Genomic DNA, 19,964 nt, shown 5'->3' on the forward strand with positions numbered 1-19,964 from the left:
CAATATTTTTCCAAGTTGAATCCAACATATGTAATTGCATATTTACATCTTTTCAAAAAAACTTATAAAAAATAATAAAAATAAAAATCTAATTTAAATATATGCTAATTTCAATCAAGGGCAATATGAGAAAAATATATAAGAACTTGGAGCTTCTATGAAATCCCTTTAGAAGATTAGAAGTCGAAATATAATATATTTAATTTTTTTCTATGATTTATTAAATAAAGCATGCCATTATTGTATAATAATATAATTATATATTAAAATAAGAAAAAAAGTTATATTAAAGATAAGTTTGAATAATAATAATTTTGTAAATTATCTTAGAAATATGGATAATAGACAAGGAGGTAGTAAAAATTAATAGATGCTAATGATATCTTCTTAAAAAAGAGACTTCAACTTACATTGTAAAAATATAAGTGAGCCAAATCAAAATAAATGACATAAATAATTAATATAGGCATTTTTAATAAAGAATTAAGAATAGGTTTTAACAAAAATTACTTCAAAATAAAAGAATTGATTATTGGAGACAATCAATTGTGAACCAAGGTCAAAATCAGATCCCGAGACACAAAACCACGCACTTATGGTGACTTTGAGATTTTTTGGTTGAAAAAAGAGCAAGATTTGAAAGCATACTTGTGAGAGGATTTTTACAATTCCAAGCTTCTTACATTCATTAAAGAATGGAATTTGAAAGCAAACTTGTGAGAAGATTTTTAAAATTTTATTTTATGCAAATTGAAGGAATATTAAGATTTTAAGGACTTTTCAAAGTAAGAGATATATTTAGTAAGTTTAAATTATAAGAAATAAAAAGAAATTAACATATTTAAAAATATTATGAGTGTTATAGTATATTAATGAGTGAAATTTTGTTACTCTATAATTATATTTGTTCTAAATGTGGTTAAAAAACTAGATAGTAATTGAATGATTAGATTGACAATTATGAAAGATTTTGTGGATTATAGTCTTAGATAATTGAAATTTAGGATCAATGATGGTTTTTGCAATCTTTCAACATCTGCCAATTCAATTCAAGCACAAATTGGTGAGAGCAATTAAGACTTAGAAATCTATACACCAATCAAATTTTGAAGCAATTTAATAGTTTAACAAGAAGAAAATATTGTTCGAAGATCAACATTCAAATTGGAGAAGGAAGGTGGTCAATATTGGAGAGGTATGGAATCTTTTCTTTAAATTGGTGAGTTTAATTTTCCTCAAAATTTTTATACTTCTTAATTACTTATTGATTGATATTTTAAAACAACTTTAGAAAGTGCTTAAGATTTATTTAGGAATTCCTTTAGATTGTTTAGGATTTATTTGAGATTTAGGTTTGGTTAGAATTTTATTAAAATTTCATTAGGATTTTATTAAATTTTAATTAAGATTTGGTTTAGTATTTGGTTAGGATTTCATTAGATTTTAGTCTAAGATTTAATTAAAATTTGATTAAAAAAAAATTAGAGTTTTTTAAGGATTGTTAGAATTTCATTGGAATTTTCTTAGGACTATGTTAAGATTTAATTAGAATTTATCTAAGATTTATTTAGGATTTATTTAGTAATTTTATTTTTAATATTTTTTTGAAGATTATTATTATTTATTTGAAGGTATTATTTTTTTAACTCTTTAGAATTTCTTTATTATTTTCTTTTGAGATTAATTTATGATTTTTTATATTTCTTTTGTAATTTCTTTTAAATTTCTTTTATATTGGTTAAAATTTCATTAGGATTGTTAAGGATTACTTAGAATTTAATTGAGATACTATTATACTTGATAGGAACTTCTTGTTATCTATTTATCTTCTACAGTTAGGTGCTTGATGCATTCTAAGTGAAAATTCATGTTATACGGCACTACTATATTTTCTTTTTCTCTCTCTTTTTTCTCCATCTTTTCTTAACTCAATCAATCAACAATACCATCAAACTAAAATTAAACAAAGATTTTGAAAGTTCTAAGTATAAATTCATCATCTTAATTATTGAATGATCTTATAATTCTAAAAATGGTAATGACTTATCATATTTCCACCACCACCTAATCCATCACCATCCCTCCAACTACTACAATTGAGTTGGTTCTTATATACTTTGTCTTGAAGATAATTAATGTTACAATCTCTCAATGCACCATAACTTGCTATGAAAAGTTCTTCTATGTCAAAAGTAAATAACAATCAACATTATTCAATACTAATTGGCATAGCTTTAATCAAAGATATCCCAATTATTTTCATTCAATTACTAAGGCCACATGCCACTATATTCTAATCCACAAAATTGATATTGAATTGTCTATAAAAAAAAATAAAAAATAAAAAATAAAAACTATAACAAGTGAATATCATTATAACAACATGGACAAGGAACTCAAGGAGCTATTCAAATAATGTAGAAGCATGCAATAGATTTTCCAAGATTTAGAAGTATGTTTCAACAAATTTAAGGCTATCATATACATTGCTAAACAAAAAGTGTATAAAAGCCGTCCATTGCATTCTATAAAAACAAAAGAATGCATATTTTCATTAAACAATTGATCATTGCTTTTACACAATTAGTCAAAAAAGAAGATACTTGGAACTGAATACCTTAGAACTTAGGCTCTATACTTGTAAAGATGTAATTTAATTGCAACTGATGAAGCTTCTTAATAGGCATGTGTGGCATTTAACATGTATAAAGTCACTTATACTAAACCACCTCCCTAGCCAACACAAACTTTACAAATAACCTATGCATTATGGGAATGAATCTACATAGCATTGAATTATGCCAATAAGAAGGTAAGAGCATGATATGAGAAATAGAGGGCGACACAAAAAACAGATGGGAGAAGTAGCAAGAAGACTGAATATAGATTTGTCTTTGGTTCCTTTTTAAATAAAAAAATTAGGATTTTTTGTGAGAGACAAGAGATTATCCAAATTGCTATGATTGTAGCACTAATGAAGATTAGTATAGTGATAAATATGGTTGATTTTTATTAATTATGGATCTAGTAGTAATTAAATAATCTAAAGGTCATTTTTTTTCTCATGATGGTTAAGATAGATAGCTTGATTTAATAAAATCTTATGTCATTTTAACATTTTTTATTTTATTTTATTATTTCTTCTACTTTAAAGAAATATATGTGGATCAATTCATTCAAAAGAATTTGGATCATACTTATCATATATTGATTTTTTTTTATTATTATTATTATTATTATTATTATTATTATTTTGTAATGCTCTTAATTTATTAATTTAAAGATGGATGTAATTTTTTTTAATAATCTTCTAATTTAAACATGATTATTAATTAATTTTTTAATAAAAACTTCATTAAAAAAAACTCATATTTTATTATTTTCATTATAATCTAAAGCTTTGGATTTATCATTATATTAGTGTTTTGATGATAGATATTAAATTACTACTAAATGTTCTTTGTTAAAAGATAAGAATTTGTTTAGAAATAAGAATCTTATTTTTTAAAAATAAAAATAATAAACTATTAAATAATAATCATAAATATATTTTATTATTTTAAATATGTATAAGATATTGATTTGTTTAATGACAAGAGAATTTTTTTTTGTCCTAATGATATAAAAAATATAAAGAATTTTAGGACTATCAAAAGAAAGTTTATAATTTAGATTTTAAAAAGTACTTTAATTATTACATAAATATTAGACTTATCATTTATCACATAGAAAAAAATTAGTAGAAATATATTATAGTTATATATGCAATTTTTCCAAAATTTGTTATTACTTGTTTGACTTTAGCAATCAAATTTATTATATATATATAGGTTTTGGAGAAATTTTGGTTCTAAGAAATTATAGTGATTAATTCAAATAACCTTCTTGAAAATACCTTCTTTAATAAAGATTACTTTACCTATGGATGCAAGCATATACTCACTTTCCAAAAATGTCTTGGCATCATGTAAATCTCTATTTAGAATTGCTACTTAATATATGTTTGTAATTTTATCATCAACAACCTCTTCTACCATTTCAAAATCTTTCATTTATATACACTCCACAATCCTAAACCAAAATAATAAGAAATGTATCAAAGCAAAGATGCACAACAAAATAATGTAGTAGACTCATCATAGAAATAAGTAGTGTAGAGCCAAACAACAAATGACATACAAAATTCACTTTAAAAAAATTAGAATTTTAATGAAGTAGAAATGATTCCTTTTTTACCTTGGTGACCTTTTACTATAAATTCTCTTTTTCTAAATATATATAAAACAAACAAACAAAAGGCAACTTTAGACAGAAGGTTTAGGTAGAACCTAAAAGTTTTAGCTTCACCCTTCTAATACTCCCCAAAAAATATGCCCCATCTTCCTCCTATCCCACTAAAAACAATTGAATTTTCTCATAATTCCAACCTTGAAACTCTCTCGTTATCTTCTCAACTTTCTGCTCAACGGTTCCTCATCCATTACGTCAATGTCTCCCTGATGACACAACTCCAACAAGTGGCATATAGAATACAAAGAAGACAACATCAAAGACGAAGGTGGCTTTAACAAAAATGGGCGGGTGGAGAGAGAGTGAGTATGTGGGACACGGTGCTCTGAGCACACTGACAGTAACTGTTCGATCCGGTACTTTGCTGCGACCTTATCCTGCAGTGTACCCATCAAGCTGACACCCAAGTTGGTGAAGATCCCCATGAGGCATTGCAACTGGGTGATGAGCATCAAGCATGACGGATGGCTTGTAAAGAAGGAAAAGGAAAAAAAGTAAAAAAAAGGCATCAGATCTCCGAGTGCAGCCAGCATTCACAAGTAGGATTCATGTGAAGAACGGAAGATGGAATTGTGACGCAACCGAGTCGCGTGGTGGAGGATTGAGATTGAATTTGAGGAGAAAGAGAGTCGTGGCGAAAATGGGTAAAAATTTCCGTGGCCGTAAAATCAGTTGTGGCGCTTGCCTTGCAATAAGCTGGTTATCGTAAAATGGCAATTACCTTGATATGTTCACTAGGTTCGTGTCAGTGAGATGCCTTGCAGAAGGCGATTTCCCGTTTATTTACAACTCTACATGTTACTGAAGCACTGTGGCATTCAATCTCCTAACCTAGAGATGCTTAACTGCTTCGTGCATGATCTATATTACATCTTGAGCCTCAGACTGTGGCGTCTTATTGCACATCTAGCGCTATATATTACACTACGGTACACCATCGGAAGAAGTGAAGAAGGAATAGCTACTATTTTGCATCTCCAGTGTCAAATGTGATGCTGACCTGACCTAATCGGCAGAGACGCAGATCTCCAATGCTCACACTTCACATCCTAAAACGCACTTGCAGTGTACCCTGCTCTCAATTCCCATTGCAATTCCACATCTGGGATCTAAGGGCATGCTTTGTGGGCACTAAAGCGCCGATTTCCTCCTCAATGCGAAGGTTGACCTTACTGAGGAAAGTGCGCATCGTAATCGGCGATGTAGGCTTAGGGATTTCGCCGGGTAACACTCAACGCAATCGTGACGTTCGCTAGATAGCTTGGTTGATATCAGGTGCAAATCCCACAAAATCCTTTGCATGGTCGGGCATTTATGTCTACCAGGGAAGTATCAGTTTTCTTCCAGAATAAAATTTCCACTTTAACAGCACCTGCTCACGAAATCCTCAGGCATGTGGTGGTGGTGGACGGGGTGAAGAAGAAGGCCCGCCCTCGTCAACACCATCTTCTCCAGTTTGGGGCGACACCACACTCTTCCCTCGGCTCAACAAACGTCGGAAGCTCGCTGAAGCACGCGCCATCGGCGACAAAACATTCGACGAATTGCTGACAGCCGCTGGACCAGACCTCGGAATGTCGATAGTAACCTGAAACGGCGCACGAATACTGGACGCCGCCCTCGCTTCTGCACTCCCTCCTGCACCTGCACTGCTCATCTGCGCATGATTCCCCCAGAATAACACATTGGACGGGATTCCGGACGGTGTCTCGTAATCTTTTATGTTTTGCTGCTGATCAACCGCAACGGCCGTTTCCGACGTACCACTTCGGCGATGATTCTCCCCGCCCTGATCCTCCGCAGTGCGGGGCAAACTATTGCCTCTTGGGGAACTATTCAACGCCGGCAACTGTCCCCGGCTCCGTTGGCTCCTCCTGGAAGCTCGCATGGCCGCCATGAACGGCGCTCCTACGTCACCCATAACGGGCGCTTCCATCTGAGGAGGCTCGCTTATCTGCATCACGGTGGCGGCCTCGGTCTTCTTCTCAGTTTCATCAGCTCCCACACTCGTGCGACACAACGGGCATGTCGAGTGCGAGTGCAACCACATGTCAATACAATCCAAGTGGAAACTATGGTCACACTTCGGCAACGTGCGGCCTTTCTCACCCAACTCAAATTCTTCCAAACAAACCGCGCACTCGAACCCACGCTTTGCCCTCTCACCGTCGAATTCGAAAGTGGGCAGAGCTTCAATAACAGCCCGCTCAAGCCCCACTGCCTGCGTCACCGGAGTAGCGTTCACAGGGACAGTGTAACGGCGTCTTCGCCATGATAACGTACGCAAGGTGCCATCGCTTGCGACGATGGCACCTTGATTGCGCCAGAACCACTTGGCGTAGATGTGGAGGCAGAGGATGAAGAGGACGACAGCGAAGAGAACCGCGACAGCCACGACCATAATCTTGCTGTTGACGACATAATTGTTACTGCCCGGTGGCGGCCCGTAGTAATTGTATGGAGCAAGATTTCCATCTCTTCCTTGACAGCTTCCTGATCCACACCCGCTCATGATGCGATCTGCTCAATTTCCAACACGCAATCCAAGCGCAAATCGAATGTAGCAACTAAAATCTTTTGTCTTTCTTTTAGATCGCCTCGTTAAAGTTGCTTGTGCACCAGACCTTCCAAATTCTTAAACAAGAGATGGCTTCCACTACGCAGTGATTCCCTCGGCCTCGTCTCCCCCACCAAGTTCTACGACAAACAACTGCCGGAGTCTCGACGGATTCCACCCGAGCGAACACCTGCGCAAACCTTTAGAAGAATGACTAGATTCCGATCATTGCAATCCCAACGATGATGAGGGAGGGGCAACGATGACATAAGAGGCTGACCTAGAACCTCCCAACGATCTTTTAGATCGCCCGACGGAACAACTCACCGCGAGCGCACCCTCCACCACGCCTTCCTCAAAAGGCCTCTAGAACCATCCCACCTCCTCTCCCTCTCCCTCGCCGAAACTCTCCACAGAGGTAACTTTCCCGACTCTCACAAAGCAATCGACCCTTCTATTATCTCGCATTCATCTTTCAATCCCTCCTTGTACCGACATTCTCACCGCAATCTAACCACTGCCAGACTACTCACTTGCCCTCTTCACGCCAGAAAATTACAAAAAACAAAACGGAGAAAGATCATCTACCCTCTGTGCCTCGTGTCCCGAGAAATCCTACGCTCACGAATTCAAAAAGCATACGCTACCAGGTGAGCAAATGGGAGCATCGACGAGGCTTCTATGTAGCTCCAGACAGGTGTCGCTGGTTAGATGAAGCGGCTTCGCAGCGGCTTCGACCCGGATCAGAGTGAGAGCGGACTGATGATTGGTGGCAGGAGGCGCGGGTCCGTGCGAAGGCATTGACCAGGCCGCCGAGGAGGAAGATGGGCTGGGAGTGGGGCTCTCTCGCGGTCAGTCAGTCAGTCAGTCAGGAATCCGCCAGGACATTACGCGCAGGCCTCGCGAGAAGAGCGTGGACCGCAAGTCTGCAACCGACGACTGTCGCAGATGCGCGGCGCCCTTCGTCGCAGCAGCGGCAGGATCTCACCACCACCACCAACTGCGCGGCGGCCTTTAGATTACTGTTAAGGACGATGCTCTTCACACACGGATTCTGTCCCATCCCCTTGTTGCCGACTGCAATGTGCAGCCCCAAGTACGAGATTCGAGGTGCGATTCCCCGGTGCATAATCGGACTTTGTAGGCAAAATCCTGAGGTTCGTCGGGAGCCCTGTTGCCGTTTCTCATCTAGGGTTAAATTTCTCGTACACTGTTTGGCATCGTACTGTAATCTCCTTGTGCATGTGTCTGTAAGTCTTGACTTATTTGCTCACTGCTCATTAAGATTGAGACTTGTAGAAACAATAATTCAATCAGCTTTAGAAATCACATTCTTGGTATGATTCTGCATGTTTTTTTGTGAATAAAGAGATAAACTAGTGCATTTTTAAAAATGTATGTATGGTCTATACATGTACAGCTATTCAGTTAAATGTTTGTTTATTTATTTATTTATTTCTAATACTGCAAACAAACAACTTATGGGTGATGCTCTTTGATCAGGAAAATGTATTGGTAATAGACAGGTCCCATATGCTAACATCATTGTGGTGAAAGTAAATGATAGGCATAACAACATCAATAATAACAATGGGCTCATTTTTGTGTGCACTGCTGTTTAGTTCATATGGTCCAAGGCAGAGAGTCCATAAGTTTGTGTGCAGTATCTGACTATTACTTTCTACCTCATGTGCCTGTGACTTACTTCTTGACCCAATAAATCCAACCTTAATAATTTGTTTTTCACACTTAATTCTTTGCACTAGCCATCGCAGTACTACAACTATGGACACAGACTATCAGTTTTTATGGAATAGGAATGGGGTGATATCAATAAAGGAAACCCATGCATTGACTGGTGACACAACTGAGAGGCAAAAAGCATGTGTCCAGCTCTGCAAAGACACACAGCTTGCCTGTTTGCTTGCTCACTCTCTTTTTGTAATATTGGTAGGTGGATGTATATAGTCCTGTCCTGCTGCATATTTGACCAAAGGTTGCATGTGTCTTCACAGGGTGTTGTGAAAGAACATTTGGGCCTGTGACCCTTTTGGTCTGCCCCAGATCAGGGTGATCACAGAGTGGAAAATTTGTTCTACATCTACTACTTATTATTATTATTTTGATTTTTTGATGCCTAAGCCTTCCCCATCACATAGAAACATATGTATGCCAGAATCTCTCTCTCTCTCTCTCTCTCTCTCTCTCTCTATATATATATATATATAAATATTTTTATGGTAAATGATTGTCAGAGACTTGACCCTTTGATTTCTACCATCTAGACAATAGCAATAAGTTGAGACAATAACAATATTCTTCATGAAGAGTGCCCAACTAATTTACTTTAACTTTTAGGGCATCACCCACAGTAAATGATATTAAATACGGCTAGAGAAGGGAAGGTAGAAGTAGAAGCAGACAGACAGCCACTCTCTCCAATTCTCTCTCATCAGCATCATCACATGATGAATTGAATTGAATGGGAATGGCAAGACCAAACATCCTAATCATCCCCTGACTTTCCTATTCCTTTCCTTCACCCTTTTCATCTGCCTTCATCAGTGTGCAAGAAATCCCGTGATCCCATCTCCCTTTTCATGTAAGCCAGAGCATGCAGAATCATAATGGGATAAAACAAGTAAAATAAAATAAAAGAAAAGAAAAAAGAAAAGATGTACCAAGGAAAACAAAAGAGAAATATGAAGAATAAACACAAGAGGCAAGGTGGGCATTCCCTCGTTCATTCCACGTTCATTCATCACTTGGGGCATTGTAGCTCATCAACAGTTTTTAATGTCTTCAGTGGGTAGGTCTAACTTGAAAATAAATATATATTTGCATATATATATATATATATATATATCTGTATATATACATCTGAAAGTCAATGCTGCGTGCAATTTTACACACATTTGGCATAAAGACAGAGGAAAAGGAAGAGAAAGGGCTCGTTGCCAAGTTGGAACATTGTCCAGTTGGGCATAAAATACACTTTAAAATATCTAAATCTATAATAAACAAATATATAAGTACGAGGGAGATTTTGGCCCCACTCAGTTGTTGTCCCTACAGCTCAAGTGGGAGGTGGGTTCCAGCTATAATTTCATCCATCCATTTCACATCTATCCAACGAGGATGTTTTTCTGATCCCTTGGTTTGTTCTGGAGGAGATCTGGTGCTGCTGCCCGTTTGTATGGGCAGCCGGGTGCAGTCAAGAGATGTAGGGCGGGCAGCATGTGGAGTTGACTCAGAGTTACAGGAAATGGGACCACACCACCTTTTGCCTTTTTGTCCCTCTCTTTCCTCTCCTTTTCCTTTTTTCTTATTACTTTTCCAACCCGGGGTCTTAAATAGGATCGCGTCGGCAGTATTGGTGGGTGGGACTTGGGCGACTGACTGCCCTTTTGACCAGAATTGTGTGTGGAAATTAATGTGACCTGTATTCTGCTGACTGGGTTCCCGCCGCCTCCTTATTTTCCACGTCATCACCTCTGATTCACAGCATGCACATGAACTCCAGATCCATGGGGTTTCTGCCCAGACTATACACCTCTTGATGTCAGCAATACCAGATTCATATAAATTCTTCCACATACAAAATAGTATAAAATAACTTATATATATATATATATATATATATTAAGATCGCTCAACTAGACAAGTGCGAGGAGACAAGTGGTGGCTCTCCTTCACCGCATGCTCTCTACTTTGTTTTCATCAAAAAAAATTCACGTTATTAGAGTTCACAGGCCCTTAACAGAACTGATAACTTGCTGTTTTGGGATGTTAATGTGTTGTTTCGATATGTTTCGTGTGCCGCCTCCCAGACATAAAGCATTCTTCTGCATTCTTCTTCTCAAGTGATGAGTGAATAGGAGAGCATGTGGACCAGGGAAAGATTCATGGCTTGATGATCCTGAATGCTGGTGCCGCTGGGAGTGGGGAATGCAAGGGATTCATCACAATGATCTCGGTGGTTCAATGAGCTCTTGCAGTTGGATCTTTTCTTACTTCTCTTATTATTATTACGAGTGAATTTTACAAGCAACGCTTGATGATCTTGAATGGTGGTGCCGCTAGGAGTGGGTGCAGCTCCAGCTCTTGCTACGGTGTTGGAAGCTAATCTAGTGCACACCTTAGGAGGTAAGCTGCCGTAGGCAGAAGCCACACATGAGGAGGTAAAACTTAAATCGAGCAAGTTTCTAAGTTTTTTTTACATTAATTTGTTTTGTGGGTATTGATTTTGTTCGTCTTCCGTTATAGTTCCTGTGCAGCTCCAGCTCTTGCCGCAGTGTCTAATGTACACCTCAAGAGGTAAGCCACCGTAGGCAAAAGCCACCCCTGAGGAAGTAAAACACAATTACACATGAGGAGGTAAAACACAAGTCAAGCAAGTTTCTAAGTTTTTTTTTTCTTACATTAGTTTGTTTGATGGTTACTGATTTTGTTCGTGCCTTCCGTTGTAGGTTTTGTCAGATGATGAAAAGAGGCCATTGTATATGATCAGTATCATTTTACAAACAATTAAGTTGTTGACCAGGATATTTTGGGCCGTCTTATTCCAGAGCAAGCAAATGAATTCATTTGCAATATTTTTATGACAATCAAAGTTAATTTACTCCAACCACATCAAATTTATTTTATAAATTCATTTTATTATAAAAAAATGAGATTTTTTATATTCAACTTCATATGTATAAATATATACATATATCTATTTAAATATAAAATTAAATAATGATATATTTTCCAATAAATATTATTTAATAAATAAAGAATTAAAATATTTATTATTTTATTTATTCATTTTAATTCATTTTAATTTGTAAATCCTCCAATAATTCTTCTCGTGAATGATGCCTACTTGCAAACTGTTTAATCTAGAAATGCCATGTGGATCATTTGGAGGCATTGACTTCACTTATGCATAGCTCTATATCTACAATGCATCATTTGCACAAGATAGAAGAATGCGACATAATTATGGTTTATTGAGCCAAATTATGTAGAAAATTGGAGAAGTTTTGAGAGAGAATAATCCATTTTTTGGATTTTATAGACATGCACATGAAATACTATCTCAGGTGCAGAATGAAGGAGTAGTGGAAGTAGATCTTGTTATTTCTTTGTACTTTATGAATGAGAGTAATAGATGTTGATATAATCTTCTAACTAATTTTAAAGAAATTGCTATCATATTGTTTAGAGATGGATCGAAGCATAATGCACTTTGTGATATTATTATTTGCCTACATAGTAATGGATTATTAAGAAGGATCCATGAGGCTCATCCAGCTTATTTGTCTCTTCATTCTTTTTTTTTTTTTTTTTTTTTTTTTTTGTATAGGATCCTTGATCTAAAGGTACAAAGTGTAGTAATGGATATTATTGAAGAAAGAGAAGGTGCTAACTGAGAGGATTAGAGAGGCAACATCCTTAGACAAATGGATTATTTTTCTTATTGATTTGTTTTAAGGTCTATTGAGTATTCCACAATTTTGTATAGAGAAAACCTATTACAAGAATTTATGGTTGACGGATAGGCAACAACTGAGCAATCATATTTGCAATATCTATGTTATAATCAAAGAAATCTACGTGCTGATTTATACCAAGAATTAATAGATGCAATTATAACTCACCAAAATATTGGACATGAACAAAGATAATATGAATTAAATAATTTAGAACTTAAGATCTTATTTTCATCATCACATATTAAAAATATAAGACATATAATAGAAATACTTTAAGATTCTATGGCAATTATAAGGTTTTATCAATATTTTGATATTTTTATAACAATGATAGCAAATCCAAGATGGTCCAAAATCTAGAATGAACTGCTTCAAGGACAACAAGCAAGCGACTGACTAGATTTAGTTGTATGTATATTTAAGTTCAAGAGATGTGCAATTATAGAAGATATAAAGAAAGAAGTTGTCTTTAGTCATGTTGTTGCATATATTTATACAATTGAGTTTCAAAAGAGAGGTCTATTTTATATGCATATCTTAATTTTTTTTAAATAGAAAAAGTAAGATTAGATGCATTGGAGATGTGGATTATATGGTTTTTTCAAAATTTCTAGATAAAGACAATAGCCGAGAGTTATTTGAAGTTATTATATAATCTAGGTACATAGTCTATATCAAATACAAAATCCTCAAACGCCTTGCATGGAAGATGATTGTTGTACAAAGAGTATCCAAAGGCATTTGTGGAAGAAACAACAATGGATGCCAATGGATATCCTCAATATCAACAAAGAAATAATAGAAGAATGTTTGAAGTTTGAAGAATGGTTGTTGATAACATGAATGTTGTTCTATTTTATTCAAAACTATTTCAAAAGTATAATTATCATATTAATGTTGAGGTTTGTGTATCTATTTGTGCTATTAAGTATTTCCACAAATACATCTATGAGGGCCATAATTGCATTATAATACAATTTAAAAACCAACAAAATGAGACCAAATAATATTTGGATGCAAGATACATTAGAGCTCTGGAGGCTACTAGGAAACTATTTGGTATGTGGATCTATGAAAAAATACCAAATGTTGTTGGTTTAGCCATTCATCTACGAAAAATACATCAAGTGGTATATGATCCAAATGACAAGGCAGCTGCAATTTTAGAACGTGCTGAAAGAGAAAAGAGAACATTAACTTCATTTTTTGAGAAATGTGCAGCAATTGCAGTGACAAGACAATATACATACTAGCAATTTCTACAACATTTTATTTGGCATAAAATTAGAAAGATGTGGATGTTAAAAAAATTATGAAAGATATGAATCTTGAAGAAAGACAATCCTCAATATACTCTTATGTCACTGAAGAGAATTAAAAAGTCATTCAAAAGATGATATAATATCAAACTAGAATGACTATTGCTCAAAACAAGAAAACTAAAAAGTCTTGGAATAAGACTAAGGACTAGAAAGGCATTGATAAGAGTGAAAAAGGCTTCACTCTTGTCTCCATATATACTCTTGATTAGAAGCTATGTGGTGATGTTCTATAAGACTTCCAAAACGTGTTGATTTTGTTAGCCAAATATCTTAACTTACAAGGCAACTTATTTATATATGTGCCACATAGTTAGCTTATTCCACAAGCTATTACATGGAGTTAACTTGTTCCACAAGCTACCAACATGGAATTAACTTGTTGCCTAAGTTTCTATCCTATAAATACATCTAAAGTCAAAATCAAATCTATGAAGTTTTTAAGAAGCTTTTCTAGAAGACTTTATGAAATTAATCTATATTTTTCTACTCTATCTAATTATATATAAATAACTATTGAGATAAATATATATATATATATATATATATATATATCCGTGATAATACCCTCTCTTTTAGGAACAAATTCCATGAGAAGTGGTTATCATCTTTCATGGATCATTGTAGTTCTTCATCTTGCTTTTGATGGATGTCGTTAATAAAAGGCCTCAACCTTTTTTGTTGTATTTATAAGATTCTTTGTTGGTTTCCATAAGCATTCGCTAATATTATATCCACGCCAATAAACAAGATATTTCAACCTATTTTGACCTCGCCTTGAATCTAAGACTTCTTCTATCTCAAATTCTTGATTATTATTCACTTCTATAAGAGGAGGTGGCATTTGTCTTCTTGTCAAGATATTCATTGTCTCACACAGCTCATGAAGGGACATGTGCAATATAAGGTGGATCTTTATAGACTCCGATAGATATAATCGATAAACAACAAGATTGATTTGTTCACAAATAAGAAGAAGTTTTAGCCTACGATAGTCCAACTTATCACAAAAACAAGTAGTCTTGATATTACAACAAAGTAACAATACCTTATCATTTATGTTGAATTGTAGTTGTTCCTTAAGATAGGCATCCGAGTTGATCTTTTGCCGTTCTTGAGCTTCTTTTAATTGTGTCTTTATTGTTGTATGTAGCTTTGACAATCGATTTGTTAAATCTTTTGCCATAGGATTATCAACTTTTAAAAAGTCAAAAGTATCAAGACATAGATGATAACCATAATTGACAAAGAAAGGTGTTTGTTGAATAGAAGAATATACTGAATTATTGTATGCAAACTCTACCAATGACAAAAGAGTTGTTCAATCATATTGATAATAATTGATGATACACCTCAATACTACTCCAAAATTTGATTCATTTGTTCTGTTTGTCCATCAATTTGAGGATGAAAAGCCAAAGAGAGCTTTATATCTATCTTTAGAATCTTAAATAGGATTTTCTAAAATCTTGATATAAATTGAGTCCTCCTATCCAATATAATATCCTTCGGCAATCCATGATAGCGATAGATATTGTCAATGAAAAGCTTGGTTGTTTCTTCACTTGAAATAAATTTTGTACATAGTACAAAATATGCCATTTGGTGAAGTAATCTACGATTATAAATATGAAATTATATGAACTTGAGATTGGAAGATTTGTGATAAAATCTATAGAAATGAAAGACCAAAATTGTTTTAGAATTGGTAATAATTGAAGAAGTCCATAAGGACGATGATAAAGAATTTTTGATCTTGAACAAATGTCACATGATTGGACAAAGTCTTCTATTACTTTTTACATTTGTGGCCACTAAAAATCTCTAAATATAAGCTCTAAAGCCTTGTTGTATCCAAAATGTCATACTACTGGAAAATCATGATGTGCTTGAAGAACACATAAACATGCTTCTTCTTTTGGCACATATAGGCGTCCTTCAAAATAGAAAAGGTTATTCTTAAACTCAAACTTTGAAATATCATGAAACTTAGAAAAAAGGTTCTTGATATTATGAATAAGTGGATCAAAGGGCATACTTAATTAGATTTTCTTGATAAAGTTTGAATCAACAGTTAATGTTGATTTTATTGCTCAAAGATGAAAATACTTGAGCTTCAAGAAAATCATTCTTTGTTGATCAAAAGATGAATTTCTTTCTTTTGGTGCAAGATAAGAGCATCTAAAAATGGCATGTGATAGACGTTATTATTTTTTAAATCAATAACTGAACTTAAAATTGAATCTTGATAAAGACATGCTTCAACATGCTTGATGACAATTCAAAACACGTACTAATATGAAATACTCGAGATTCTTACAATTTGTATATATGGTAACTGGACTTGAAGCGCCTTTTAGATAATGATACCATTCTTGAAATGAATCCACAATTGTAAGAAGCTCTTTGTGATGGATCTCAAAATTAATTTTGGCTATTGAAAAGTTTCTGGAATAAAAAGCTATTGAGTGGAGTATGTCATTTATTCCCATTTATGATAATCCAACATCTATAGCAAAGTCTAATGCATCTATTTCCATAAAAAATACCATGGAGAAGTCGACGCAATATAAGATTAGTACAAAAGTAAAATCTTTCTTTAAAGTATCAAATGATGCTTTTACTTCTTTATTCCACTCAAATTTGTCTTTAGAAGTCAAACGTGTAAGTAGTGCTCCAACTTAAGAAAATTTCTTTATAAAGATTCAGTAGTTGTTCTTGGAATCCATCGTAAGGCCTTCGTTAGAGATGATGTATCCTAAAAAGTCAACTTGAATAGTGTGGAATATATTTTTTTCCAACTTGGCATATAATCTTACATCTCTAAGTTTTTGTAACACGTGATGAACATCAAGTTCATATTCTTCTGTGTTCTTAGAGTAGATTAGAATTTCATCTAAATAGAAAATGACAAAATCATCCAAAAGCTCATAAAAAACATCATTCATAAGATATTGAAGAGCAGCCAATGCATTTGTGAGTCCAAAAGGATGGCATTATATTCAAAATGTCCATTTCTAGTTTGAAAAGCAGTCTTCTATTTATCTCATTCTTAAATACAAACTAAGTTGTTGTCAAAGACAAGAACTCGATGAAAAAACAATTCAGACAAGTAAGCCTTCACTCAAAGAAAAGTAAAAAAATATGAATAATAAGTATGTATATTGAAAAGAGAAACTAGATTGGCTATTGCCAAAAGACAAGAAAACTAGAGACCCTTGAAACTAGACTAGAAGCAAGAAAGGAGTTGACAAGAGTGAAGAAGCCTTCACTCTTATCTCTATATATACTATCTAACTAGGGGCTACGTGGCGACGTTCTATAGGACCTCCAATATGTGTTGACTTTGTAGGACACATGCCTTGACTTACAAGGCAAGTTTTTCTACGTGTGGGCCACATAGTTAGCTTGATCTTCAAGCTAACAACATGTGTGGCACATGGCCAACTTGTTGACCACGTTTCTAATCCAAAAAGTCAATTAAAGACACCTATGAAGTCAAAGCAGCATCTAGGAAGTTTCTAGGAAGCTTCTATATTAAATATTATAGAATTAACTTAATTTTATCTACTTTTACTTACTTCTACCTATTTCTATATGTAATTATTAGCTTACATGATTATGGCCGTGACATTACCCTCCCTTCTAGAGACGAGTTCCACGAGGAGCGGTCATCATATGTTGAGGAAATCTATGATGCGACGAATTGTATTCGCCACATATTCTGATCTCTGTTCTCTTCGAAGATGATTGATAGGGCCTCTCAACCATCGGTAGTGACCCATACCAGGGCGGAAAGACCACCCAGTTATTTGATCATTGTTGAGGCCTTCGTAACTTCCTTCGAATAGAATATTTGGAACACCATCAGGAGTTGTTCCTACCTCTAGCAAAATCACCAAACATCGAGAGTCCCTTCTCAAATCGTGATACCAAACGCGTTGTATCTCACCATCTATTCGAGAAAGAACATGTCGTTCTTGAAGATCTTCATCTCGATTGCGTCGTCTTGAAGGTTGTGACAATCGTAATGTCTCGTCCGACAGGTCAGCAAACGAAGGTTCTTGAGTTGAATCCGCTGGTTGTTGGCTCTCCATCTAATTAGCGTCACAAATGTAAAGAAGTTACAAACAAGGATAGGAAATTGAATGTTATCTTGCCTCAATCTTGTCTCTTTTATAAGAGAGGTTTTCATCTTGGTTTTGATGGATGTCGTTGATGAAAAACTTTGACTTTAACTGATGCATTTGCTAGATTCCTGGATGGCTCCTATGTGCATTCACTAATATCATATCCGCGCCAATGAATAAGATATTCTAGCTTATTTCGACACCGCCTTGAGTCTAATATCTCTTCCACCTCAAATTCTTCATTATTATCTACTTCTATAGGAGGCGGTGGCATTTGTCTTCTTCCTTGTATATCCACTGTCTTATATGGTTCAAGAAGAGATACGTGGAATACAAGATGGATCTTCATTAACTCCGGTAGATGTAACCGATATGCAACTGGGTTGATCTGTTCAGAAACAGAAAAGGGGCCAAGCCTACGATAGTCCAACTTGTCACAAGGTCGAGTAGTCTTGATATTGCGACGAAGTAGCCATACCTTATCACCCACGTTGAGTTGTGGTTGCTCCTTACGATATAGATCTGCGTTTTTCTTTTGTCGTTCTTGAGCTTCCTTCAATTACGTCTTCATTATTGCATGTAACTCTGACAACCGATTTGCCATATCTTCTGCTGCAGGATTATCAACTTTTGAAAAATCAAAAATATCAAGTTGTGGATGATAGCCATAATTGGCAAAGAAAGGTGTTTGTTGTGTGGAAGAATGTACCGTATTATTATAAGCAAACTCTGTCAATGGCAGAAGGGTTGTCCAATTATCTTGTTGGTAGTTGATAGTACACCTTAAATATTGCTCAAAGACTTGGTTTACGCGCTCTGTTTGTTGATAAGTATGAGGATGGAAAGCCGAAGATAGCTTTATGTCCACTTTCAAAATCTTGAAAAGGGTCCTCCAAAATCTTGACACAAATTGAGTTCCCCTATCTGATATGATATCTTTAGGTAATCCATGATAGCGATAGATATTATCAATGAAAAGCTTAGCTGTTTCTTCACCTGTGATAGATTTTGTACATGGCACAAAATGTGCCATCTTGGTGAAACGATCTTCTATCACAAATATAGAATCATAAGATCTTGAGCTTGGAAGATCTGTGATGAAATCCATAGAAACAGAAGACCATGGTTGTTCTGGTATAGGTAATGGCTGAAGAAGTCCGTAAGGTCGATGACGAGGAATTTTTGATCTTGAACAAATATCACATGATTGTACAAAGTCTTTGACTGACTTCCACATTTGTGGCCACCAAAAATCTCTTGATATGAGTTTCAAAGTCTTATTATATCCAAAGTACCCTGTTGCTGGAAAGTCATGACGTGCTTGAAGAACACGTAAACGTGCTTCTCCTTCTGGAACACATAGGCGTCCTTCAAAATATAATAGATTATTCTTGAACTCGAACTTAGAAGGATCATGAGACTTGGAAGAATTATTCTCGATATCATAAACAAGAGGGTCTGAGGACATACTGGACTGGATTTACTTCAGAAAAGTTGAATCAATAGTCAATGTTGATTTCATTGCTCGGAGATGAAATTGCTCCGGTTTCAAGAGGACCATTCTTTATTGCTCAAAAGCTGCATCTCCTTCTTTTGGTGTAAAATAAAAACGTCTAGATAGGGCATCGGATAAACCTTGTTGTTTTCCTGGCCGATAAGTGATAATGAACTCGAATCTTGACAAAGACATACTCCAACGAGCTTGACGACGATTCAATACGCGTGCTGACATGAAATACTAGAGGTTCTTGTGATCTGTATACACAGTGACTAGACTAGAAGCGCCTTCTAGATAATGATGCCATTCTTGAAAGGAATCCATGATCGCAAGAAGTTCTTTATCGTGGATCTCATAATTGATCTCGGCTGCTGAGAATTTTCTTGAATGAAAAGCTATCGGATGAAGTTTGTCATCTGTTCCCATTTGTGATAATACTACACCCAAGGCAAAATCTGATGCATTTGTTTCCATAAAAAATGCCTTGAAAAAGTCAACACGATATAAGACTGGTGCAGAGACAAACGATGTCTTTAAGGCTTCAAATGCTGCTTCCGCTTCTGGATTCCATTGGAATTTATCTTTACTAGTCAAGCGTGTAAGTGGAGCTGCAACTCGTGAGAAATCTTTGATGAAGATCCGATAGTAATTGGCAAATTCCAAGAAACATTGGACATCTCTTACCGTCCT

At 35.2% G+C, this 19,964-nt stretch overlaps 1 protein-coding gene and 1 long non-coding RNA gene across 2 annotated transcripts; one reads left to right on the forward strand and one right to left on the reverse strand.

The window, feature by feature from the left end:
- Positions 1–4,990: 4,990 nt before the first annotated feature.
- Positions 4,991–8,229, reverse strand: LOC112287196 (uncharacterized). Its single transcript, XM_024529962.3, has one exon. The coding sequence runs from the start codon at positions 6,800–6,802 to the stop codon at positions 5,678–5,680; it is 1,125 nt and encodes a 374-aa protein (XP_024385730.1). The 5' UTR covers positions 6,803–8,229; the 3' UTR covers positions 4,991–5,677.
- A 2,375-nt stretch (positions 8,230–10,604) lies between these two features.
- Positions 10,605–11,392, forward strand: LOC149989848 (uncharacterized). Its single transcript, XR_016506503.1, has 2 exons — positions 10,605–10,993; positions 11,114–11,392. It is a non-coding gene; the product is annotated as an uncharacterized LOC149989848 (long non-coding RNA).
- The last annotated feature ends 8,572 nt before the right edge of the window (positions 11,393–19,964 follow it).

The sequence above is a fragment of the Physcomitrium patens genome, chromosome 1, assembly GCF_059467195.1.
Source record: "Physcomitrium patens ecotype Gransden chromosome 1, ASM5946719v1, whole genome shotgun sequence".
In the NCBI taxonomy this organism is placed as follows: Eukaryota; Viridiplantae; Streptophyta; class Bryopsida; order Funariales; family Funariaceae; genus Physcomitrium; species Physcomitrium patens.

What these genes read in the sequence shown, in the direction of transcription:
- LOC112287196 (XM_024529962.3), bottom strand. Translation starts at nt 6,802, where the DNA reads ATGAGCGGGTGTGGATCAGGAAGCTGTCAAGGAAGAGATGGAAATCTT.